Raw genomic sequence first — 20487 nt, 5'->3', positions numbered from 1 at the left:
TGGTATAAATGTGTGGTGTTTAAGCCACTGGGCTGTGCAAATTATCATAGCAGCCATGGCGCATTCCTAGAGGGAGCCCTGGTGGGGACCCAGCAGGCAGTGACGGGGCCCTCACAAGCCTGTGAGCCACTCAGAGCGGTGAGAGTGGCTAGACTTGGCGAGGTGCAGGCCACGCACAACTCCACTAAGGCAGCCTTAGAGCCCACACCTCCTCTCTTTCTCTCTCTCTCTCTGTCTCTCTCCCTCCCTCCTTCCCTCCTTCCCTCCCTCCCTCCCTCCCTCTCTCTCAGTTGGACAGCTCTCCATCATGCCCCGCCTCCCAAGGCCTAGCTGGGGCACTTTGCTCGAGGTGAGCACTGACATCCTGGGGGTGTGAGGGGCACCTACCCAGCAGCCCTGTGTGCAGGATGGGCAGTGGGCCCTAGCTGGCACTGGGCATGTGGCCCGGCTGGTGCCCACAGGCTGCAGCCTTTCTGGGGTGGCCAGGATCAGTGAAGGCCTGCAGAGTCTGGGCCTGGGATCCCTGCAGCACTGGCTGAGGACAGGCTGGGTTGGGCAGTGAGGGCACTGGGTCACTGTCACCACCCACAGCTTGTTACTTCACTGGGTTCCCTGCAGCGCTGGCTGAGGACAGGCGGGGCTGGGCAGTGAGGGCGCTGGGTCACTGTCACCACCCACGGCTTGTTACTTCACTGGGTTCCCTGCAGCGCTGGCTGAGGACAGGCGGGGCTGGGCAGTGAGGGCGCTGGGTCACTGTCACCACCCACGTCTTGTTACTTCACTGGGTGGGACCTTGCGCCCCTGCCTTCCTAACACCCTGGAGTCCCTGCCTCCTCCTAGAGCCCCCAAGCCCATCTCCCTCAGAGCCTCCAGAGACAGACCTGGGGAGGCATTTCTTCTGTCCCCAGCAGAAGCCCAGGAGGCCTGGAAGGCACAGTGGGTGTAAAGGAGAGGATCCCGGCACTGCCTGAGGCGTGACTCTGACAAGACAAGCATGGAGCCCACTAGAAGTGGGGTGGGAGCCCCACCAGGGATGGGCTAGTTCCTCACGAAGGACCAGAGCCCAGGAAGGACAAGGGGGCCTGCTGGGGCAGGGTCTGCTATGGTGGAGTCCCTGTGAGCCTGGCCCAGACCTGCGTCTCTCTTTCCTCATTGGTCCCCACAGGTCCGTGGCGGTTGCCGTATCGGGAGGCCCTGTGGTGGCAGGGGTGGGACACCCGGTAAACGTTGCCAGGTGTGTCTGATAGGCTCATGCTCACACCTTCGCCTGGCACCTGGGCAGAGCTGGAGCACTCGGGCACTGAAGTGAGGGCAAGGTCTTGGGGCCCCATAGGATGGCCGAGGAGACAGCTGCAGGGTACCTGGGGCCCCTGGACTCAGGAGGTAGAAGGATGCAGCCTAAAAACCCACACCACAGGCTCACCAGCCAGTGCAGGCCCACAGAACTCGAGGAGGCAGCCCTGAGCCTCCCAGGGAGGGATGCTCTGTGCATGCCAGCACAGGCCCTGGGTTACAAACCCTAGGCACAGCCCAGGAGAGGCCCAGGCCCCAGGCCAGCAAGGGGTTGCAGGAAGCAAGAGGCCCCAGCCACAGCATGAGATGAGCCCATCAAGCCAGGGCCAGGTGGGCAATGGGAGGCAGGCAGGGCTTGGGGGTGGGTCCCTGCTGCAGCACCTTCCACTGTCGACCGGAGGAGTTTCTTCACTGTGCGGAGTCCACGGGCCTCCTGTGAGTGTGTGCATGGGCACAAGTGTGTGTGTGCCTCTGCTGTGTGTCTGTACACACGTATGTTTTGGGGTTTTTTTGTGTCTCAGACCACAGAGTCTGCCCCTCCCACCAAAGCCCAGGCAGAAGGATGAACTCACGCCCCTGGGGCCCAGGCCTCAGCAGCCTCTGTGGGATCATTGTTCCCGGTTGTCACTTGCCTTTGGCACAGCCCTATTTCTCCACAATTCCTTAAAGTCCTCAACATGCATTTAAGGCACAAAGGTGAAAGTACCCAGAAACATCTGACTCTGCCGTGGAACCCAGGAGCAAGCTGGGTTAGCTAAGGAGCAGGGCTGTTGGCAGAGGCTGGGGTCCAGGCTGAACTTTGGAGGAGGCATGTCCCAGTATGGGCTCCTGACTATGTCCTCCTGGAACAAACCCAAACCCGCTCTTTGAATATGGGAGGGACTTTGCTGGCCCTGGCCCTGACTGCAGCACTTGGAAACTAAGGAATGGTCACCTCCCCCGTGTCACAGCTGCCTGTTCACCATCATAGAAGCAACTCTGTCACCTCCATGGGCCCCTCTGTGGCTGCTGCCTGGGTCCAAGCTGAGCCCAGCTGCCCAGGCCCAGAAGGAAAGCCCAGGCCAGGCGCCCAGCACAGAGGCAGTCATGTACCCCAGGGAGAGCCACAGCAAGCAGCCAATGTTGCCCAGGAGAAGAGTAGCTGACAAGGCAGAACGTGAGCTGCCATCGGCTCGAGAGGCTTTGCTGGTCCTCCTGGGCTGTGGACATGACCTGGAGGAGTGAGGGAAGAAGTCGTATGGTGGTCCCATCCCAGGGCCTGATGGCAGCTGGCCACCCATCCCAGAGTGGCAGCCAGACGCCAGCGCCATTCCCACAGTCACATCATTGGTCACAGACTGCAGGACATAGAGCGTCTTCTTTCCATCACAGTGCTGTCCAGACCCACAGCCTAGGGTAGACCTGGAAGATTCAGTGTTCACACCCAGGGCTGGAGCACAGCCATGAGCCACACCCGCTGCCCGTGCATGGGAAGCCAGCCCAAGCCCTGCTCCATCCCTAGCCAATGTCAGTGTCCTTTCCCCTTCTCCCAAGTGAGCTCTAGCCACCTGCCTACCCTGCCATCTGAGGATGAAAACCTTCATTCCATTGGAATCTGGCTCTGCCACCAGCAGGCTTGCAGTCCTGGGCAGACTCCGTCACCTCTTTATGCCTCAGCTTTTCCATCTGCACAGGAGGATGATGATGATGGTGGTGATGAAGATGGCAATGGCTTCCTTTTGCATCTGAGGCAAGGACTAATTGAGATGATACACATCAGGCACTGGGTATGATGCTGGTCCTTCCTGAGCACTCAAGCTATGTGAGCTGTCCTTGTGAAATGGATGTCACCACATTTCCCCATGCAGAACATCCTTTGTCTGCCATACTTGAAACGTCTGCCCCAATACTAACAGCTCCTCATGGAAGATGTGCACAAACCCACCAGCCCTCATACTCCCAAAGGTGCCCATGCCTTATCAAGCCAAAGTCCAGCCAGGAACTTTATAGCAGCATCCCTTTCCCTCTCCATGCACCAAGGAGCAAGGCAAAGCACTGCATCTTCTATCTGGAGGCAATACCACCCTCTTCTCCCATTTTCACTGCCATTCCTAAGAGGCAGTGCTTCCCCCACAAGGTTCCATGGTGGCCTGCCTACAGCAACTCTGTTCACATGAGTTTCAGCATCCTTGCAGTGGCTCCCCTGCCATGCTCTGGCTCTTCATTCACCCTCATCTCCTGCTCCCTGTGACAGGCATAGATTCTGAGTGATCTGGATACATTGCTTTGTTTAATAACATTACAGCTTCTGTGCTGGGGAAGACACAGCAGATACAGAAGGCAATTGTTGAACACAAAATAGTGACAGCAGAGATGATGGCAAGTTGGCATTTTTCTTTTCTAGCAATAAAACTTAAAACTGACTCAAGAAGAAATGGAAATCATAGTTGGAAAAATAATCCTCAAGAAAGCATTAAGATTATTAAACAATTGCCCTCACAGATGACTTCAGGCCAAGATGGCTTTATGGGTGAAGTTTAGACTTTCACAAAACTAATCAGTTCCCATAAGAACTGCTCCAGGATTTGGAGGAACATGGAAAAATCTATGAAAGGGATCACGCTCCACAGTCCCCAGAGTAAAACACGGGTTACTTGCATTTTGGCAAAGAGCCAAATGTTATAAATGACATCCTAGAAGGCCAAATTCTGTCCATCTCATTGAACAAGGACTTACACTGGGATTTAAGAACTATTTATAGCTCATCCCACCACTCAGGCCAATGATGACCCATGATCATCTCACCAGAAATGGAAAGACTCACTTGATTAATAGAGTCTCAATTCCTCTGAGACATCTAAGAGCCCAGCCCAAGCCCAGACCCAGGAGGACACCCAGGCCTGGAGAGAGAACACTGATATCACACCAGCCCTCCAGAGGGAAGCAGAGACTCCTTCAAGCTCTGGAAACACAGGCCCAGACAGCTGCCCAAAGTTGGGCAGGCTTCACCGCATACCCAAATCATGAAGCTAGGTAACACCTTTACAGATTCTTTACATTTAAAAATCATCAAAACTTAACAGTAAATAATAAACTCAAATAATATTAATCTAATATGTAAAGGTCTTGTACCATTATTATGCAAACAACATACATAAGCTAATAAGAAAAAGAACAAATCCCTTAAGAAATCAGCAAAGGATATAACACAATTTCCAAAAGAAAACAAGTGGCTAGCACACATGAGGAAAACACTTTGTGAACAGACATTCTTCAGAGCATTATTTATAATTATAAAATAGTTGAAAGCAAGATAGTGCCTGAAGAAATTATGGTGCATACATTAATGGGACTATTCTGCAAACATTCCCAATTATACTTGTCACATATCTGTGATAACGTGACAGCCAGCATTCATGGGGTGACCTCATTTGGTAAAAGGGTGCAAAGCTCAACACCCATTGTGAGATGACTGTGGTGTAAATACAAAGACCAAACCGTGAAAAGGAGTCCATCAATTAACCGATGCTTACCTTCAGTTTTGGGCTGATTTTTAAAGTATGCTATAAGCATATGCTCCTGTTATAACATAATGGAGGGATTATGAGAGATGATGTAGGTGTGTCCTGGGCCTCCCCTGGCCCACTGGGCCCTACAGATGCCTTCCCAGGCACTGCTGTCAGGGCTTCCCTCAGAGGGAGTCCTGTATTGACCTCACCACTAAGATCTGGAGCAGGGCATCCTTAGATATGGGTAGGGGTTATCTCAGCTTAGGTCTGAATACGGGGTTGTCTTAGATTGTTTTGTGATGTTGTAATAGAACACCCAAGACCGGGAAGTTTATACTGAACGGAAATTTATTTCTCACAGTTCTAGAGGCTGTGAAGTCCAAGAGCAAGGTGCCAGAGCAAGTCCAAGAGCAAGAGAAAGTCCAAAGCAAGTCCAGGAGCATCTGGCGAGGACCTTCTTGCTGTGTCATCATATGGCAGAAGGCAAGAAAGAGAGCAAGAGGGGGCCGATGAGGTGGGGACCTTATGACCTAATCACTCTTCATACTGTTACAATGGCAATGAAATTTCAACATGAGTTTTGGAGGAGAGAAGCATTCAAACCACAGCAAGCGTGCTCCTACCTCCTCTCTCAGGGCATCTGCAGAAAGAGCTGCAACTGCATGTCCTTCCTCCGTCCATCCTCCATCCCTTCCCGATGTCTGTGCATTTCCTGTGACCCAGGAGGTCTGGTGTAGGGGGTGCTCCTGCCTTAGGTCTGAGGCCCTGTCTGAAGAGGGGTAGGTGAGGAGGCCACCTGATGGTCTGGGCCAAGACAGTCACAGGATGAATCATTAATCATCAAGGAGGCTGAGGGTTGAGTCTCCAGGTCCAGGGAACTCCCCACAAAGTGGGAACCCTGCCCAGCTCCACACAGCCTCTGCTGGGGGACCCTGCTCTGGCTCAGAGCCTGGGAACAGGTCTTGAGCTCAGCCAGAGTCTGCCTCCCTGTCATTTAGGAACTAAACCTAGTGGCAGGATGCTGGAGCCCGGCCCCCATCTGACCTTACAGGGCCAAGCCTGGGGCCCTGGGTTCCCCTCAAGGTGCAGCAGGACTGGAGTCACAGGCAGTGCAGGAGTGGCCAAAGCTGGGGCTTCCTCCAGAGCCCCCAAGCATCACGGCATCAGGAAGGGTAGGACCCTGGCCTCAGAAATTGGCACCAAAGCCCCAGAAGCTACCCTGGACACCATGGAGAGAGGCCTGGAGGGGAAGCACCAGGCACTGCCTCCCCTTCTGATCCCACCTGAGGTGGCTGCCAAGCCCAGAGAGCAGCTCTGATGTCCCCCAGCCCTGCAGCCCAGGGACACCTGTACTGTGCCCCTGTGGGACCCCTGGCCAGTCTGTGCAAAGAAGTCACCACCCTATACTCAGAGACAGTGGGGGTCCTCTTCCCACATCCTCAGAGCATGGCCCGGCTGCTGCAGGGATGGTCTCCTGGAGGCCCCCCAGTGCTCTATTGTCAGAGATCCCTCCATCCCCTGCACCAAGAGAGAGCCAGACCCCAGCAAGGCTTCCAGTGGCTTCAGGTCACACCCCTAGGCTGACCCCAGCCCCATCAACACCTGCCTGAGAAAGCTCAACGCACCAGAACTGACCGTTTGCTTCAACTCTCGACCTCCCATTCTCAGAGCATCTGCTGAAAAGGTTGCAACTGCACGTCCTTCCTCTGTCCCTTCCCGATGTCTGTGCATCTCCTGTGGCCAGGAAGGTCTTTCTCGGGACCTGAGAGCCACTCCCTGAAGTGTCCCCATTGGGAAGGATGGGGCCTGTGTCTCCAGGCTCTGGGAGGACAGAATCCTGACCTCAACAGTGGCCAGCACGGACACAGCGGGCCCCATCCCAGGGACGCTGACCAGCGCTGGGCAACTTTTCCCTTCCCGGACGACTGAGCCCCGAGCACCCTCCCTGCTCCCCCTACCCCCTCCCTTTTCAAGGCTGCGGCCTCTGCACAGATGACAAGGGAACTTGGCTCATTCCCCTAGAGTTGGTAGAGAGTTAATGACAAAACTGTTTCCTCCACCTGAACTCAAGTCTGCCTGTGTTTACCTGATCACAGCTGGTGGACAGTTTGGACAAACTTGCATACTCAGAGACACAGACCCTTCTAGAAATCATTATCTTCCCGCCCCTGGGACCCCTCTCCCATGGAAGTCTGCTAGGCACTGGCCTGGGCCCTCCTGCTGTTCTAGGAGGCTGCCGACCTCCTGCCTGGCTCCTGTCCCCAGGTCCAGAGTCAGAGCAGACTCCAGGGATGCTGCAGGCTAGGAAGCCGCCCCCTCCAGGCCGGGGTCTAGTGCAGGTGCCCAGGACAAGAAAGATTGTGAATGCAGGAATGACTGGGCCACACCCCTCCCATGCACGCCCCCTCCTGCCCTGCACCCCACAGCCCAGCCTCCCATGCTGGATGCCCCCCACAGCAGAGGTGCTGTTCTGTGATCCCCTGGGAAAGACGCCCTCAACCTCCACCCTGTCCCACGGCCCAAGGAAGACAAAACACAGGCCCTCTCCTCACAGTCTCCCTACCTGGCCCCTGCTGGGATCTTCAAGGTGTGAACAGGGAGGATGGTTGTCTGCGTGGCCCCTAGGAGCCCAGATCTTCGCTCCACAGACCCCAACCCAAGCACCCCCTTCTACAGGGCCCAGCTTATCTGCCTCTTCCTCCCTTTGCTCTCCTCTCTTCGCCTCTGTGGGAAATCCGGGACTCAGCAGTAACCCTCAGGAAGCAGGGCCGAGGTGCCGTTTAATAGGAGGCTTCGTCACAATGAAACTCTTAGAAAGACTTGACTACGATGATGACCATGGAGTGGCTGTGAACACTGTCAGCTCCCACAGTTGCTGCAGCAAAAAATGTCCATAGACAGGGTGGGGGCCCGGGGTCGTCTGCTGTCCTGCTCAGCCCACAGCATGCATGGAAAATCTGAGGTGCCGCACCTGACACCCAGACCAGAACATGCCTCCCTCCAGGGTGACCTGCCATGTCCTGCATTGCTGGAGGGACAGGGGCAGCCTGTGAGGATCTGGGGCCAGGAGATGAATCCCATTAACCCAGAGGAAAACAAGCACGACCTGAGCACCCTCCCTATTGAAGCTGACCTGCCCAGAGGGGCCTGGGCCCACCCCACACACTGGGGCGGAATGTGTGCAGGCCCGGGTCTCTGTGGGTGTTCTGCGAGCTGGGGCTCCCAGTGCTCACCCCACAACTAAAGCGAGCCACAGCCTCCAGAGCCCCCGAAGGAGATCCCGCCCACAAGCCCAGCCCCCACCCAGGAGGCCCCAGAGCTCAGGGTGCCTGGGCAAATTCTGAACAGCCCCAGTCACAGTGGGTATAACTGGAACAACCACTGTGAGAAAAGCTTTGTCCAAAACTGTCTCCTGGCCACTGCTGGAGGCCATGCCAGAGAGGGGAATAGCCGCCCCGAACCTAGGTCCTACTCAGCTCACATGACCCCCAGCACCCAGAGCACAACAGAGTCCCCATTGAATGGTGAGGATGGGGACCGGGGCTCCAGGGGGTCATGGAAGGGGCTGGACCCCATCCTACTGCTATGGCCCCAGTGCCCCTGGCCAGAACTGACCCTACCACCGACAAGAGTCCCTCAGGGAAACAGGCGTCACTGGCACCTCCCAACATCAACCCCAGGCAGCACAGGCATAAACCCCACATCCAGAGCAGACTCCAGGAGCACATTCACCCCAATACCATGGGGGACACCGACCCTGATGACTCCCCACTGGAATCCACCCCAGAGTCCACCAGGATCAGAAACCCCTCCCCGTCTTTGTCCCTCACTCAGGGCCTGCTGCGGGGCGGGCCCTGAGAGCAGACTCGGGCTTAGGGAACACCACTGTGGCCCCAACCTTGACCAGGCCACAGGTCCTTCCTTCCTGCCCTGTGGCGGCACAGACTTTGGGGTCTGCGCAGGGAGGAAGCACAGAAGCCCCAGGCTGAGGTGGTGGGGGTGGAAGACCCCCAGGAGGTGGCCCACTTCCCTTCTTCCCAGCTGGAACCCACCATGACCTTCTTAAGATAGGTGTGTCATCCGAGGCAGGTCCTCCATGGAGCTCCCTTCAGGCTCCTCCCGGTCCTCACTAGGCCTCAGTCCCAAATATGGGAATGCAGCCACCACAGGCACACCAGGCAGCCCAGACCCAGCCAGCCTGCAGTCCCCAAGCCCACATTCTGGAGCAAAGCAGGCTGTGTCTGGGAGAGCCTGGGGCTCCCCACCCCCCACCTGCACACAGCCACCCACCCCTGTCCAGGCCCTGTGCAGGAGGGTCAGAGCCCCCCATAGGGTATGGACTTAGGGTCACACTCACGTGCCTCCCCTCCTGGGTGAAGGGGTCTCATGACCAGATCCCCGCAGCAGCGCTGGTCAAAGGTGGAGGCAGTGTCCCCAGGGCTACCCTGACCTGGCCCCTCAGGCTCCTCTAGCCCTGGCTGCCCTGCTATCCCTGGGAGGCCTGGACTCCACCAGACCACAGGTCCAGGGCATCGCCCATAGGTGCCACCCACACTCAGTTCACAGGAAGAAGATAAGCTCCAGACCTGCAAGACCAGGACCTGCCTTCCTGCCACCGCTTGTAGCTCCAGACCTCCATGTCTCCCCTGACCACTTACACATGGGCCAGGGAGCTGTTCCACACAGATCAACCCCAAACCAGGACCGCCTGGCATGCGGGTCGCTGCCACTTCCCTCTCCATTTGCTCCCAGCACCTCTGTGCTCCTTCCCTCCTCCCTCCTTCAGGGGAACAGCCTGTGCAGCCCCTCCCTGCACCCCACACCCTGGGGAGGCCCAACCCTGCCTCCAGCCCTTTCTACCCTGCTGCTCTTCCTGCCCATCCAGACAACCCTGGGGTCCCAGCCCTGCAGCCCACACCCTGAGAAGACCGGACCCTGCCTTGGGCCCTTTCTGCCCTGCTGCTCTTGCCGCCAACCCAGACAATCCTGGGATCCTGTCCCTGCAGTCACCACCTTGGTCTCCACCCAGACCCCTGTCTCTCCCTCTAGACACCCTTCCCAGGCCAACCCTGCACAATGCAGGCCCTCCCCTCTTCTGCTGCCAGAGCCTCAGTTTCTCCCCCCTGTGCCTACCTGCTGCCTCCTCCTGCCCACAACTTGAGCTCTTCCTCTCCTGGGGCCTCTGAGCCATGGCACTGACCGTGCACTCCCACCCACACACTGCCCTCACCTTCCTCCTTGACACTTTCGCCCCACTCCCCTCTGGGACACGGTCCTGGTATTTCCAGGATGAAGGCTCACCCAAGTCTTCCCCACACAGACCCTTGCCCTCACTGCCCATTTACAGGGCAGTCTCCTGTGCACAGAAGCAGGGAGCTCAGCTCTTCCGCAGGCAGAAGGCACTGAAAGAAATTGGCCTCCAGTGCCCTGATGCACATCCGCTTGTGTCTCTCACTGCACACACCTGCAGGGAGGCTCGGCACTCCCTTTAAAGACGAGGGATCCAGGCAGCAACATCACGGGAGAATGCAGGGCTCCCAGACATCCCAACCCTCTCGCAGGCCTCTCCTGGGAAGAGAACTGCAGCCACCACCAAACAGCCATGGAGCCCGCTGCATAGTAACTGAGTCAGTGACCGACCTGGAGGGCAGGGGAGCAGTGAGCCGGAGCCCAGACCATAGGGACCAAGACCAGCCTCTGACATCCCGAGCCCCTCACTGGTGGCCCCAGAAAACTCATGGAAACAGGACAGACCCACATTCCCAGCTGGACCAGGGCAGAGACTGCTGAGCCCTGAGCACTAGCCCCAAGAAACACCAGGCAAAATCATCAGAGGAGGCTCCTGAGAAAGAGAGGAGGGGAGTTCTCCCTCACCAGCAAATGCTTCCCTTAACCAAAAACAGGGTCCACGCAACTCCCCCAGGACAAAGGAGGAGCCCCCTGTACAGCACTGGGCTCAGAGTCCTCTCCAAGACACCCTGAGTTTCAGACAAAAACCCCCTGGAAATCACAGTATCAGCAGGAGAACTGGCCAGAGACAGCAAGGGGGGACTCTGTGACACCCACGGGGACAGGAGGATTTTGTGGGGGCTCGTGTCACTGTGAGAATATTGTAGTAGTACTACTTTCTGTGCCCACAGTGACACAGCCCCAGTCCCAAAGCCCTGCTGTAAACGCTTCCACTTCTGGAGCTGAGGGGCTGGGGGGAGCGTCTGGGAAGTAGGGCCTAGGGGTGTCCATCAATGCCAAAACACACCAGACTTCCCCCCAGACATCACCCCCCGCAGCCAGCGAGCAGAGTAAACAGAAAATGAGAAGCAAGCTGGGGAAGCTGGCACAGGCCCCAAGGAAAGAGCTTTGGTGGGTGTGCAAGAGAGGATGCAGGCAGAGCCTGAGCAGGGACTTTTGCTGTTTCTGCTTTCCTGGGCAGAGAATTCCATAAACTGGTGTTCGAGATCAATGGCTGGGAGTGAGCCCAGGAGGACAGTGTGGGAAGGGCACAGGGAAGGAGGAGCAGCCTCTATCCCACACTGTCATCTTTTGAAAGTTTGCCCTGTGCCCACACTGCTGCATCATGGGATGCTTAACCGCTGATGTAGACACAGCTAAAGAGAGAATCAGTGAGATGGATTTGCAGCACAGATCTGAATAAATTCTCCAGAATGTGGAGCCACACAAAAGCAAGCAAACAGAAAGTGCCTGATGCAAGGGCAAAGTACAGTGTGTACCTTCAGGCATTGCTGCTGGGCACAGACACTCTGAAAAGCCCTGGCAGGAACTCCCTGCAACAAAGCAGAGCCCTGCAGGCAATGCCAGCCCCAGAGCCCTCCCTGAGAACCTCATGGGCAAAGATATGCAGAACATATGTTTGTCATAGCCCTAAACTGAGAATGAAGCAAACATCCATCTGAAGGAAAACAGGCAAATAAACGAAGGCAGGTTCATGAAATGCAAACCCAGACAGCCACGAGGACAACAGTACAGGGTTACGGGCAACTCTGCGGTTGAGTTCATGACAATGCTGAGTAATTGGAGTAACAAAGGAAACTCCAAAAAATACTTTCAATATGATTTCTTCTAAATAAAATTTACACCTGGCAAAATGAACTATCTTCTTAAGGGATAAACTTTCCACTAGAAAAACTATAAGGAAAATCAAGAAAACAATGATCACATAAACACAGTTGTGGTTACTTCTACTGGGGAAGGAAGAGGGTGTGAACAGAGACACACAGGGTTGGCAAGTCTCCTAACAAGAACAGAACAAATACATTACAGTACCTTGAAAACAGCAGTTAAACTTCTAAATCACAAGAAGAGGAAAATGTACACAGCTGTGTTTAGAAAATTCTCACTCCAGCACTGTTCATAATAGCAAAGACATTAACCCAGTTTGGATAAATAAACGATGACACAGTCAATTGCACAGTGATACAGACATACATTCAGTATATGAGACATCAATGATGTATCCCCAAAGAAATGACTTTAAAGAGAAAAGGCCTGATGTGTGGTAGCACTCACCTCCCTGGGCATCCCCGGACAGGCTGCAGGCTCACTGTGTGGCAGGGCAGGCCGGTACCTGCTGGCAGCTCCTGGGGCCTGATGTGGAGCAGGTACAGAGCCGTATCCCCCCGAGGACATATACCCCCAAGGACGGCACGGACGGCACGGATGGCACAGTCGGCACATTCCAGAGAGAAGCAACTGAGCCACACTCCCAGGCCAGAGCCCGAGAGGGACGCCCATGCACAGGGAGGCAGAGCCCAGCTCCTCCACAGCCAGCACCACCTGTGCAGGGGCCGCCATCTGGCAGGCACAGTGTGGGCTGGGAGGAGGGGCAGGGACACCAGGCAGGGTTGGCACCGACTGAAAATTACAGAAGTATCATACATCTACCTCAGCCTTGCCTGACCTGGGCCGCAGCTGACCTGGACCTCACTTGGCCTGGACCTCACCTGGCCTAAGCCTCACCTGGCCTGGACCTCACCTCTGGGCTTCACCTGACCTCGGCCTCACCTGACTTGGACCTTGCCTGTCCCAAGCTCACATGATCTGCGTCTCACCTGACCTGGGTTTCACCTGACCTGGGCTTCACCTGACCTGGGCCTCATCTGACCTAGGCGTCACTGGCCTGGATCTCACCTGGCCTGGGCTTCACCTGGCCTCGGGCCTCACCTGCACCTGCTGCAGGTGTTGCTGGAACCTCAGTAGCACTGAGGCTGCAGGGGCTCATCCAGGGTTGCAGAATGACTCTAGAACTCTCCCACATCTCACTTTTCTGGGTGGAGGCACCTGGTGGCCCAGGGAATATAAAAAGCCTGAGTGATGCCTGCGTGATTTGGGGGCAATTTATAAACCCAAAAGGACATGGCTATGGAATGGGTAGGGACAGTACAGACAGATATAAGCCTGAAATGGAGCCTCAGGACACAGGTGGGCACAGACACTGTCCACCTAAGCGAGGGGCAGACCCGAGTGTCCCCGCAGCAGACCTGAGAGCGCTGGGCCCACAGCCTCCCCTCGGTGCCCTGCTACCTCCTCAGGTCAGCCCTGGACATCCCGGGTTTCCCCAGACCTGGCAGTAGGTTTGGGGTGAGGTCTGTGTCACTGTGGTATTATGATTTTTGGACTGGTTATTATACCCACAGTGTCACAGAGTCCATCAAAAACCCATCCCTGGGAGCCTTCTGCCATAGCCCTCCCCACAGTGGACCACCACATGCCGCGTTAGGATTTTGATCGAGGCCACAGCACCATGGGTGTAGTGGCTACCACAGCAGCGCAGCCTGTGTCCCAAACACACAGGGCAGCAGGCACAACGGACAAGCCCACGAGTGACCACCCTGAGCTCCTGCCCACCAGCCCCGGAGACCATGAAACAGATGGCCAGGATTATCCCATAGGTCAGCCAGACCTGAGTCCAACAGGTCTGCATCGCTGCTGCCCTCCAATACCAATCCGGATGGGGACAGGGCCGGCCCATATTACCATCTGCTGCCATCCACCCAGCAGTCCCGGAAGCCCCTCCCTCAAGGCTGAGCCACATGTGTGGACCCTGAGAACCCCCCATGTCTGAGTAGGGGCAGAAGGAGGGCGGGGCTGGTCCTGTGCACTGTCCCTGCCCCTGTGGTCCCTGGCCTGCCTGGCTCTGACACCTGAGCCTCTCCTGGGTAATTTCCAAGACAGAAGACATTCCCAGGACAGCCGGAGCTGGGAGTCGCTCATCCTGCCCGGCCGTCCTGAGTCCTGCTCCTTTCCAAACCCCACCCGGGAAGCCAACAGAGGACTCGCCTCTCACAGTCAGAGACAAAGAACCTTCCAGAAAACCCTGTCTCTCTCCCCAGTGGGCACCCTCTTCCAGGACAGTCCTCAGTGATATCACATCGGGAACCCACGTCTGGATCAGGACGGCACCCAGAACACAAGATGGCCCATGGGGACAGCCCCACAGCCCAGCCCTTCCCAGACCCCTAAAAGGTGTCCCACCCCCTGCACCTGCCCCAGGACTAAAAATCCAGGAGGCCTGACTCCTGCACATGCTCTGACCGGATGTCACCTCAGCCCCTCCTGGAGGGGACAGGAGCCCTGGAGGGTGAGTCAGACCCTCCTGCCCTCGACGGCAGGCGGGGAAGATTCAGACCGGTCTGAGATCGCCAGGATGCAGCACCACTGTCAATGGGGGCCCCAGACGCCTGGACCAGCACCTGCGTGGGAAATGCCTCTGGGCTCACTGAGGGGCTTTTTGTGAAAGGCCCTCCTGCTATGTGACTATGGTGCTAACTACCACAGTGATGAACCCAGCAGCAAAAACTGACCAGACTCCCAGGGTTTATGCACACTTCTCGGCTCAGAGTTCTCCAGGATAAGAAGAGCCAGGCCCAAGGGTTTCTGCCCAGACCCTTGGCCTCTAGGGACATCTTGGCCATGACAGCCCATGGGCTGGTGCCCCACACATCATCTGCCTTCAAACAAGGGCTTCAGAGGGCTCTGAGGTGACCTCACTCATGACCACAGGTGCCCTGGTCCCTTGCCTGCCAGCTGCACCGAACCCTGTCCCAACAGCTGCCACAGTTCCAACAGCCAATTCCTAGGGCTGGGAATTGCTGTAGACACCAGCCTTGTTCCAGCACCTCCTGCCAATTGCCTGGATTCCCATCCTGGCTCGAATCAAGAGGGCAGCATCCGCCAGGCTCCCAGCAGGCAGGACTCCCACACACCCTCCTCTGAGAGGCCACTGTATTTCGTAGGGCCAGGCCCTGGACAGTCTCCCTCACCTGCCACTAGAGAAACACCTGCCTTTGATGTCCCCACCTGGCAAAGACCACTCATGGAGCCCCCAGCCCCAGGTACAGCCGTAGAGACAGTCCCCGAAGGACCTAAGAAGGAGCCATGCCCAGTTCTGCCCGGACCCTCGGCCAGGCTGACAGGAGCGGATGCTGGAGCTGGGCCTGCACTGGGCCGCATAGGAGCTCACCAGTGAGGGCAGGAGAACACATGTCGGGGAGTACCCAGCCTCCTGCTGACTGGAGGCCCGTCCCAGAGCCCAGGAGGCTGCAGAGGCCTCTCCAGGGGGACACTGTGCATGTCTGGTCCCTGAGCAGCCCCCCACATCCCCAGTCCTGGGGGCCCCTGGCACAGCTGTCTGGACCCTCCTTACTCCCTGGGAAGCTCCTCCCGACAGCCCTGCCTCCAGTTCCAGGTGTGGTTATTGTCAGGGGGTGTCAGACTGCGGTGGATATATTGTCTACGATTACCACAGTGGTGCCACCCATAGCAGCAACCAGGCCAAGTAGATGAGCCCCTGCCCTGCAGCCCCAGGCCTCCAGCTTACCTGCTTCTCCTGGGGCTCTCAAGGTCACTGTTGTCTGCACTCTGCCCTCTGTGGGGAGGGTTCCCTCAGTGGGAGGTCTGTTCTCAGCTTCCCAGGGCCTCATGACTGCATGGAAGGTCAAGGGCTGGGCCTGCCAGGGGCACAGCACCTTCACATGCCACACCTAAGATAGGGTGGGCAGTCTGGTGGGGACAGGACATACTGCTGGGGTGTCTGTCACTGTGCCTAGTGGGGCACTGGCTCCCAAACAATTCGGTCCTTGCCAAAATCCCCACTGCCTCCCCTGCTAGGGGCTGGCCTGGTCCCCTGCTGTCCTAGGTGGCTGCTGACCTCCAGAACGGCTCCATCCCCAGTTCCAGGGCCAGAGCAGATCCCAGAAAGGCTGCTGGCTGGGAGGCCACCCCCTCCTTGCCAGGGTTCACTGCAGGTGACCAGGGCAGGAAATGGCCTGAACACAGGGATGACTGCGCCATCCCCCAACAGAATCCGCCCCCTCCTGCTCTGCACCCCACACCCCCCAGGCCAGTCCACGAAAACCAGGCCCCACATCAGAATCACTGCCTGGCCCTGCCCTGGGGTGGACCCCTCAGCCCCCACCCTGTCTAGAGGACTGGGGAGGACAGGACACAAGCCCTCTCCTTATGGTTCCCCACCTGGCTCCGGCTGGGACCCTCGGGGTGTGGACAGAAAAGACACCTGCCTGATTGGCCCCCAGGAACCCAGAACTTCTCTCCAGGGACCCCAGCCCGAGCACCCCCTTACCCAGGAACCAACCCTGCCCCTCCTCCCCTCTGCTCTCCTCTCATCACCCCATGGGAATCCAGAATCCAGATTCCTCAACGAATGGCTTAGCGCCATCCACTTGGTAATGAGTGAGTTCTCACATAGTTAGATCACTCAGGATCTGATTGTTTAAGAGAGACTTGGATCTCCCCCTTTCCTTCTTCCCCCTGCTCACCATGTGACACTCCTTCTTCCCCTGTGCCTTTTACCATAAATATAAGGTTTCTGAAGCCCTCACCAGAAGCAGATAGCAGAACCACACTTCCTGTACAGCCTTCAAAACCGTCAGCCAAATTAGAATTTATTTTTTATAAATTACTCATCCCCAGGAATACTTTTATAGCAATTAAGGAATTTCTTTTATTTTATTTTATGAATGTTTCATTGCCACTTAAAAAAGAACGAGTTGTTATGTTCAGACATACACACACATATTTCTACCTTATCAATTACGATATTTAGGTATTTTTTAGTCTTGCTTAATTTTGGTCCTCTTGATGTTTAATGAACTAAAACACATGAATTAAATAATTAAGATGCTGTGTTTTCTATATTTTTTCTTGTTTCCCCTATAGCTCTTCTCCATGAATGCTGATGCTCTGTTATCTGGTGCACAGTTATTCATAACTTTTTTTTTTTGAGACAGACTCTTGCTCTGTCACCCTGGCTGGAGTGCAGTGGCACAATTTCGGCTCACCGCAACCTCTGCCTCCCAGGTTCAAGTGATTCTCATACCTCAGCCTCTCTATATATAGATAGTTATGTATCTATTCTATTATCAAGGTTTACAACTCCAACATTTAATTTTCAAATCAAAATCCCTATGTTAGTCTTGGCCTCCTATAGGTAATTAGATTCAATGCTTACTGCCATTTTTGATTGTTTTTCTCATTAATCTAGTTATCTGAGTTTATCTTCTAATAGTATTCAGAAGTAATCACTATGCTAACTTTTGACACTGGTCTTGATTGCTGTTTTTGAAATTTTGAAATGGAATGTACAACCTCTGCCTTGAGTCTTTCATTCAACATTGTTTGTGAGATTTATATAGGTAATACATGTCAGTGGTTAATTGATTTTCATTACTGAGAATCAGTAATATGTTTAGATAATTAGTAATATGTTTAGATATTTTTCTAGTCTTTATTCTGTTCAATTGTTCTGCCTATATCTTTATATTAATATTAAACTACTGTAGCTGTAGAGCAGGGTGTCCAATCTTTTGGCTTCCCTGGGCTACATTGAAAGAACAATTGTCTTGGGCCACACATAAAATACACTAACACTAAAAATAGCTGATGAGCTAAAAAATAATAATAATAAAAATCACAACAAAAAATCTCATAAAGTTTTAAGGAAGTTTGCAAATTTCTGTCGGGCTGCTTTCTATAAGAAAGAAAGTACTGAACTTTAAAGGAGATGATGAGGGTGAAACATCAGAATTAAATTACTGACCTCATAAGTAAAGACACCAGACAGCCTCTCTCTCTCTCTATTTCTCTCTCTCTCTCTCTCTCTCTCACACACACACACACACATGCCCTAAAATGAAATGATCATATGAAAAAGTAACAATATGATGGCTGCTCTGAGCCAAAAGTGGAAGCCTCAAAATAAAACCTATCTTGTCAGCATCTTGATCTTGGAGTTCACAGCACTGATAAATGAAATAAAATTAATGTTGCATGAGTCATCAAATATGATAGTTTGTAATGGCATCTTAAACTGACAAAAGAAAATTTGGGGTTAGGAAGTGGAAAACTGATGTTACAATTATTTGAAAATTGTGAAAGTAGCTTGGAATTGGGTTATGTGTAAAAGGATGGGTACCTTTGACATATATGAAGAAATTTGTATATTGAGGGTCATGCTGATAGACAGAAATGAGTAGAGTGGTTTTGGAAAATGGAGCAATAGTCATCCTTATCATAAAGTTTTTTTAAAAATCTTGGCTGGACAGTGATATAATATTTAGTGAAAGAGAAGTTGCGAGTAGTGAGAACTTGTGAGTAGCTGAGAATAGTTCTAAGTAAAGTGTTGAAGATATTTTGCTTGGTTCCTCCTGAGTGCTTATAACAAGTGAGGTAGATAAATTAAAATCAGAAAAAAATATAAACGAAAAAGAATACAAAACCTGAGCACTTAGAAAATTCTCAACCTATCCATATTGCCAAAATCAGAAACTGTATTCTACAAAGAACACTGAGTATATGACTGAAATATCACTCAGTAAGAAGCCTAAGATACTCTATGAAAAGAAATATTTCAGGTTTTAAAGAATGAGAATTGACCTGAGACAAATTTGATGAAAACGGTTAGATTTTTCAAATTTAATGGCCTGGAATAATAGAGCTACTTGGCTGCAAATGTACATGATTCTTCTGGAAGGGAGAAAAAATAAGCTTTAAATTTATTTAGAAACTATCAGACCACTGCCTTTATTTCAACAGACCAGAAAGCCTGTTTCTACAATCTTGAGGAAGAAACCACCCAACAGAGGCTTGGGCTTGGGAGCAACCAGCAAGCCCTGTGTGTAGGGCTGCATGAGGCCTTTGACATGGGAGCTGGGCCTAGCAGTGCTTCAGGAGCGGTGCCTCTGCCTGCAGCCTTGGAGCTGACTCTGCCACCCAAATAAGCTGAGAAGGAAAAAGATTGTTTCAGAGAAGATTGCAGCGGAGCCTTAAAGCATATGGCAATTTGTTTTCCTATGCATTGTATTTGCTGGAGACATACCACCCATTTTACCCCCTATTTTTTTCTTTGGCAATGAAGCTGTCTATTCTATGCCTAATTCAACAGGACACAGCCGAGGCTGTATCCAGTTTGACAAGATTCAGCATGAAAGGTTCCTATTACCTGAGCCAGATGCATCACTGATATGCGGCCACCAGTTCCTTAGGTTCATATCACTTTAAGCGACCAAATACAAATGTCAATAGCGTATGTCATTCTTAAACTGCAGATATGGTGTCAAAGAAGAATGTGGAGATAAGACAGCAGGAGGAATTATGAAAATCCAGATAGCATCTTCTCTTCTAGAGTGGAAGGTACACTAGTAATTTTATGAAACAATAACATAAATGAAATGTGTCATCATCATGGAGTGTCTCACAGTGGCAGTGCACAAATAAATTTCTAAAAATTCCATAAGGTAGGTGTGATGGATGAGGCTTATTTCCACCCAGGGAGCCCATAAATACCCAGATAGGTAAAAAATCCAACACCTGGAAGGAAAAACGCCTCATCTTGACATCACAAACACATCTCAGTAAGTCCGAGGAGTAATGTGGAAATGAAATGGAAAATTCACAGACACATTTATTGTGAAATTTTTAGCACATGTTTGAACATCAAAACAGAATTGTCCACAATTTTAGGAAAACCACCCCATGACCACGAATCACTACACTCATAGAAACACCACTGAGTCAACAGAGTTCTAACTGTGAGCAGGTCACTACTGAGGCCTCAGGAGAATCAACGCTCTAGGGTACATTTTACAGAACCCAGAATTGAGCCACACAATCTATAGCCAAATGATCTTTGACAAACTTAACAAAAATATACACCAGAAAAAGGACAGCACGTTCAATAAATGGTGCTGGGGAAATTGGAAATGAACATGCAGAAGAACAAAACTAGACCCCTACCCTCAACACATACATACTCAACACAAAATGAATTAAAGACTTAGATATGAGGCCTCAAACTATAAATGTACTCAAATAAAATACGAGGACAACTCTTCTGGACACTGGCCGAGGTGAAGAATTTATGACTAACACCACAAAACACACCCAAGAAAAAAATAGACAAGTGAGAATTAAACTATAGAGGTATTTCACAGCAACAGACTGAACAGGCAAGTTGCAGAATGACAGAAAATTTTTGCACACCTTGCCTGTGACAAGGAACTAACATGAAGAATTTACAAGGAATTAAACTATACAACAACAGGAAGAAGAACCAAATAACCCTATTAAAATGAGCAAAGGACATGAGTAGACATTTCCAAAGAACACATACAAATGGATAATAAATATATAAACAATGCTCAACATCACTAACCATCAGGGAAATGCAAATTAA

General features: G+C 53.0%; 1 protein-coding gene across 1 annotated transcript; it reads right to left on the bottom strand.

The window, feature by feature from the left end:
- Positions 1-5144: 5144 nt before the first annotated feature.
- Positions 5145-6596, bottom strand: LOC115933033 (putative uncharacterized protein FAM30A). Its single transcript, XM_063695447.1, is given in 4 exon segments — positions 5145-5170; positions 5173-5242; positions 5405-5550; positions 6407-6596. Coding segments are annotated over 4 exon segments (408 nt in total). The 5' UTR covers positions 6573-6596.
- Between the last annotated feature and the right edge of the window lie 13891 nt (positions 6597-20487).

The sequence above is a fragment of the Gorilla gorilla genome, chromosome 12 (genome assembly GCF_029281585.2).
Source record: "Gorilla gorilla gorilla isolate KB3781 chromosome 12, NHGRI_mGorGor1-v2.1_pri, whole genome shotgun sequence".
Lineage (NCBI taxonomy): Eukaryota > Metazoa > Chordata > Mammalia > Primates > Hominidae > Gorilla > Gorilla gorilla.
The sequence above is the reverse complement of the archived record's forward strand: the minus strand, read 5'-3'. Positions and strand labels throughout refer to the sequence as shown.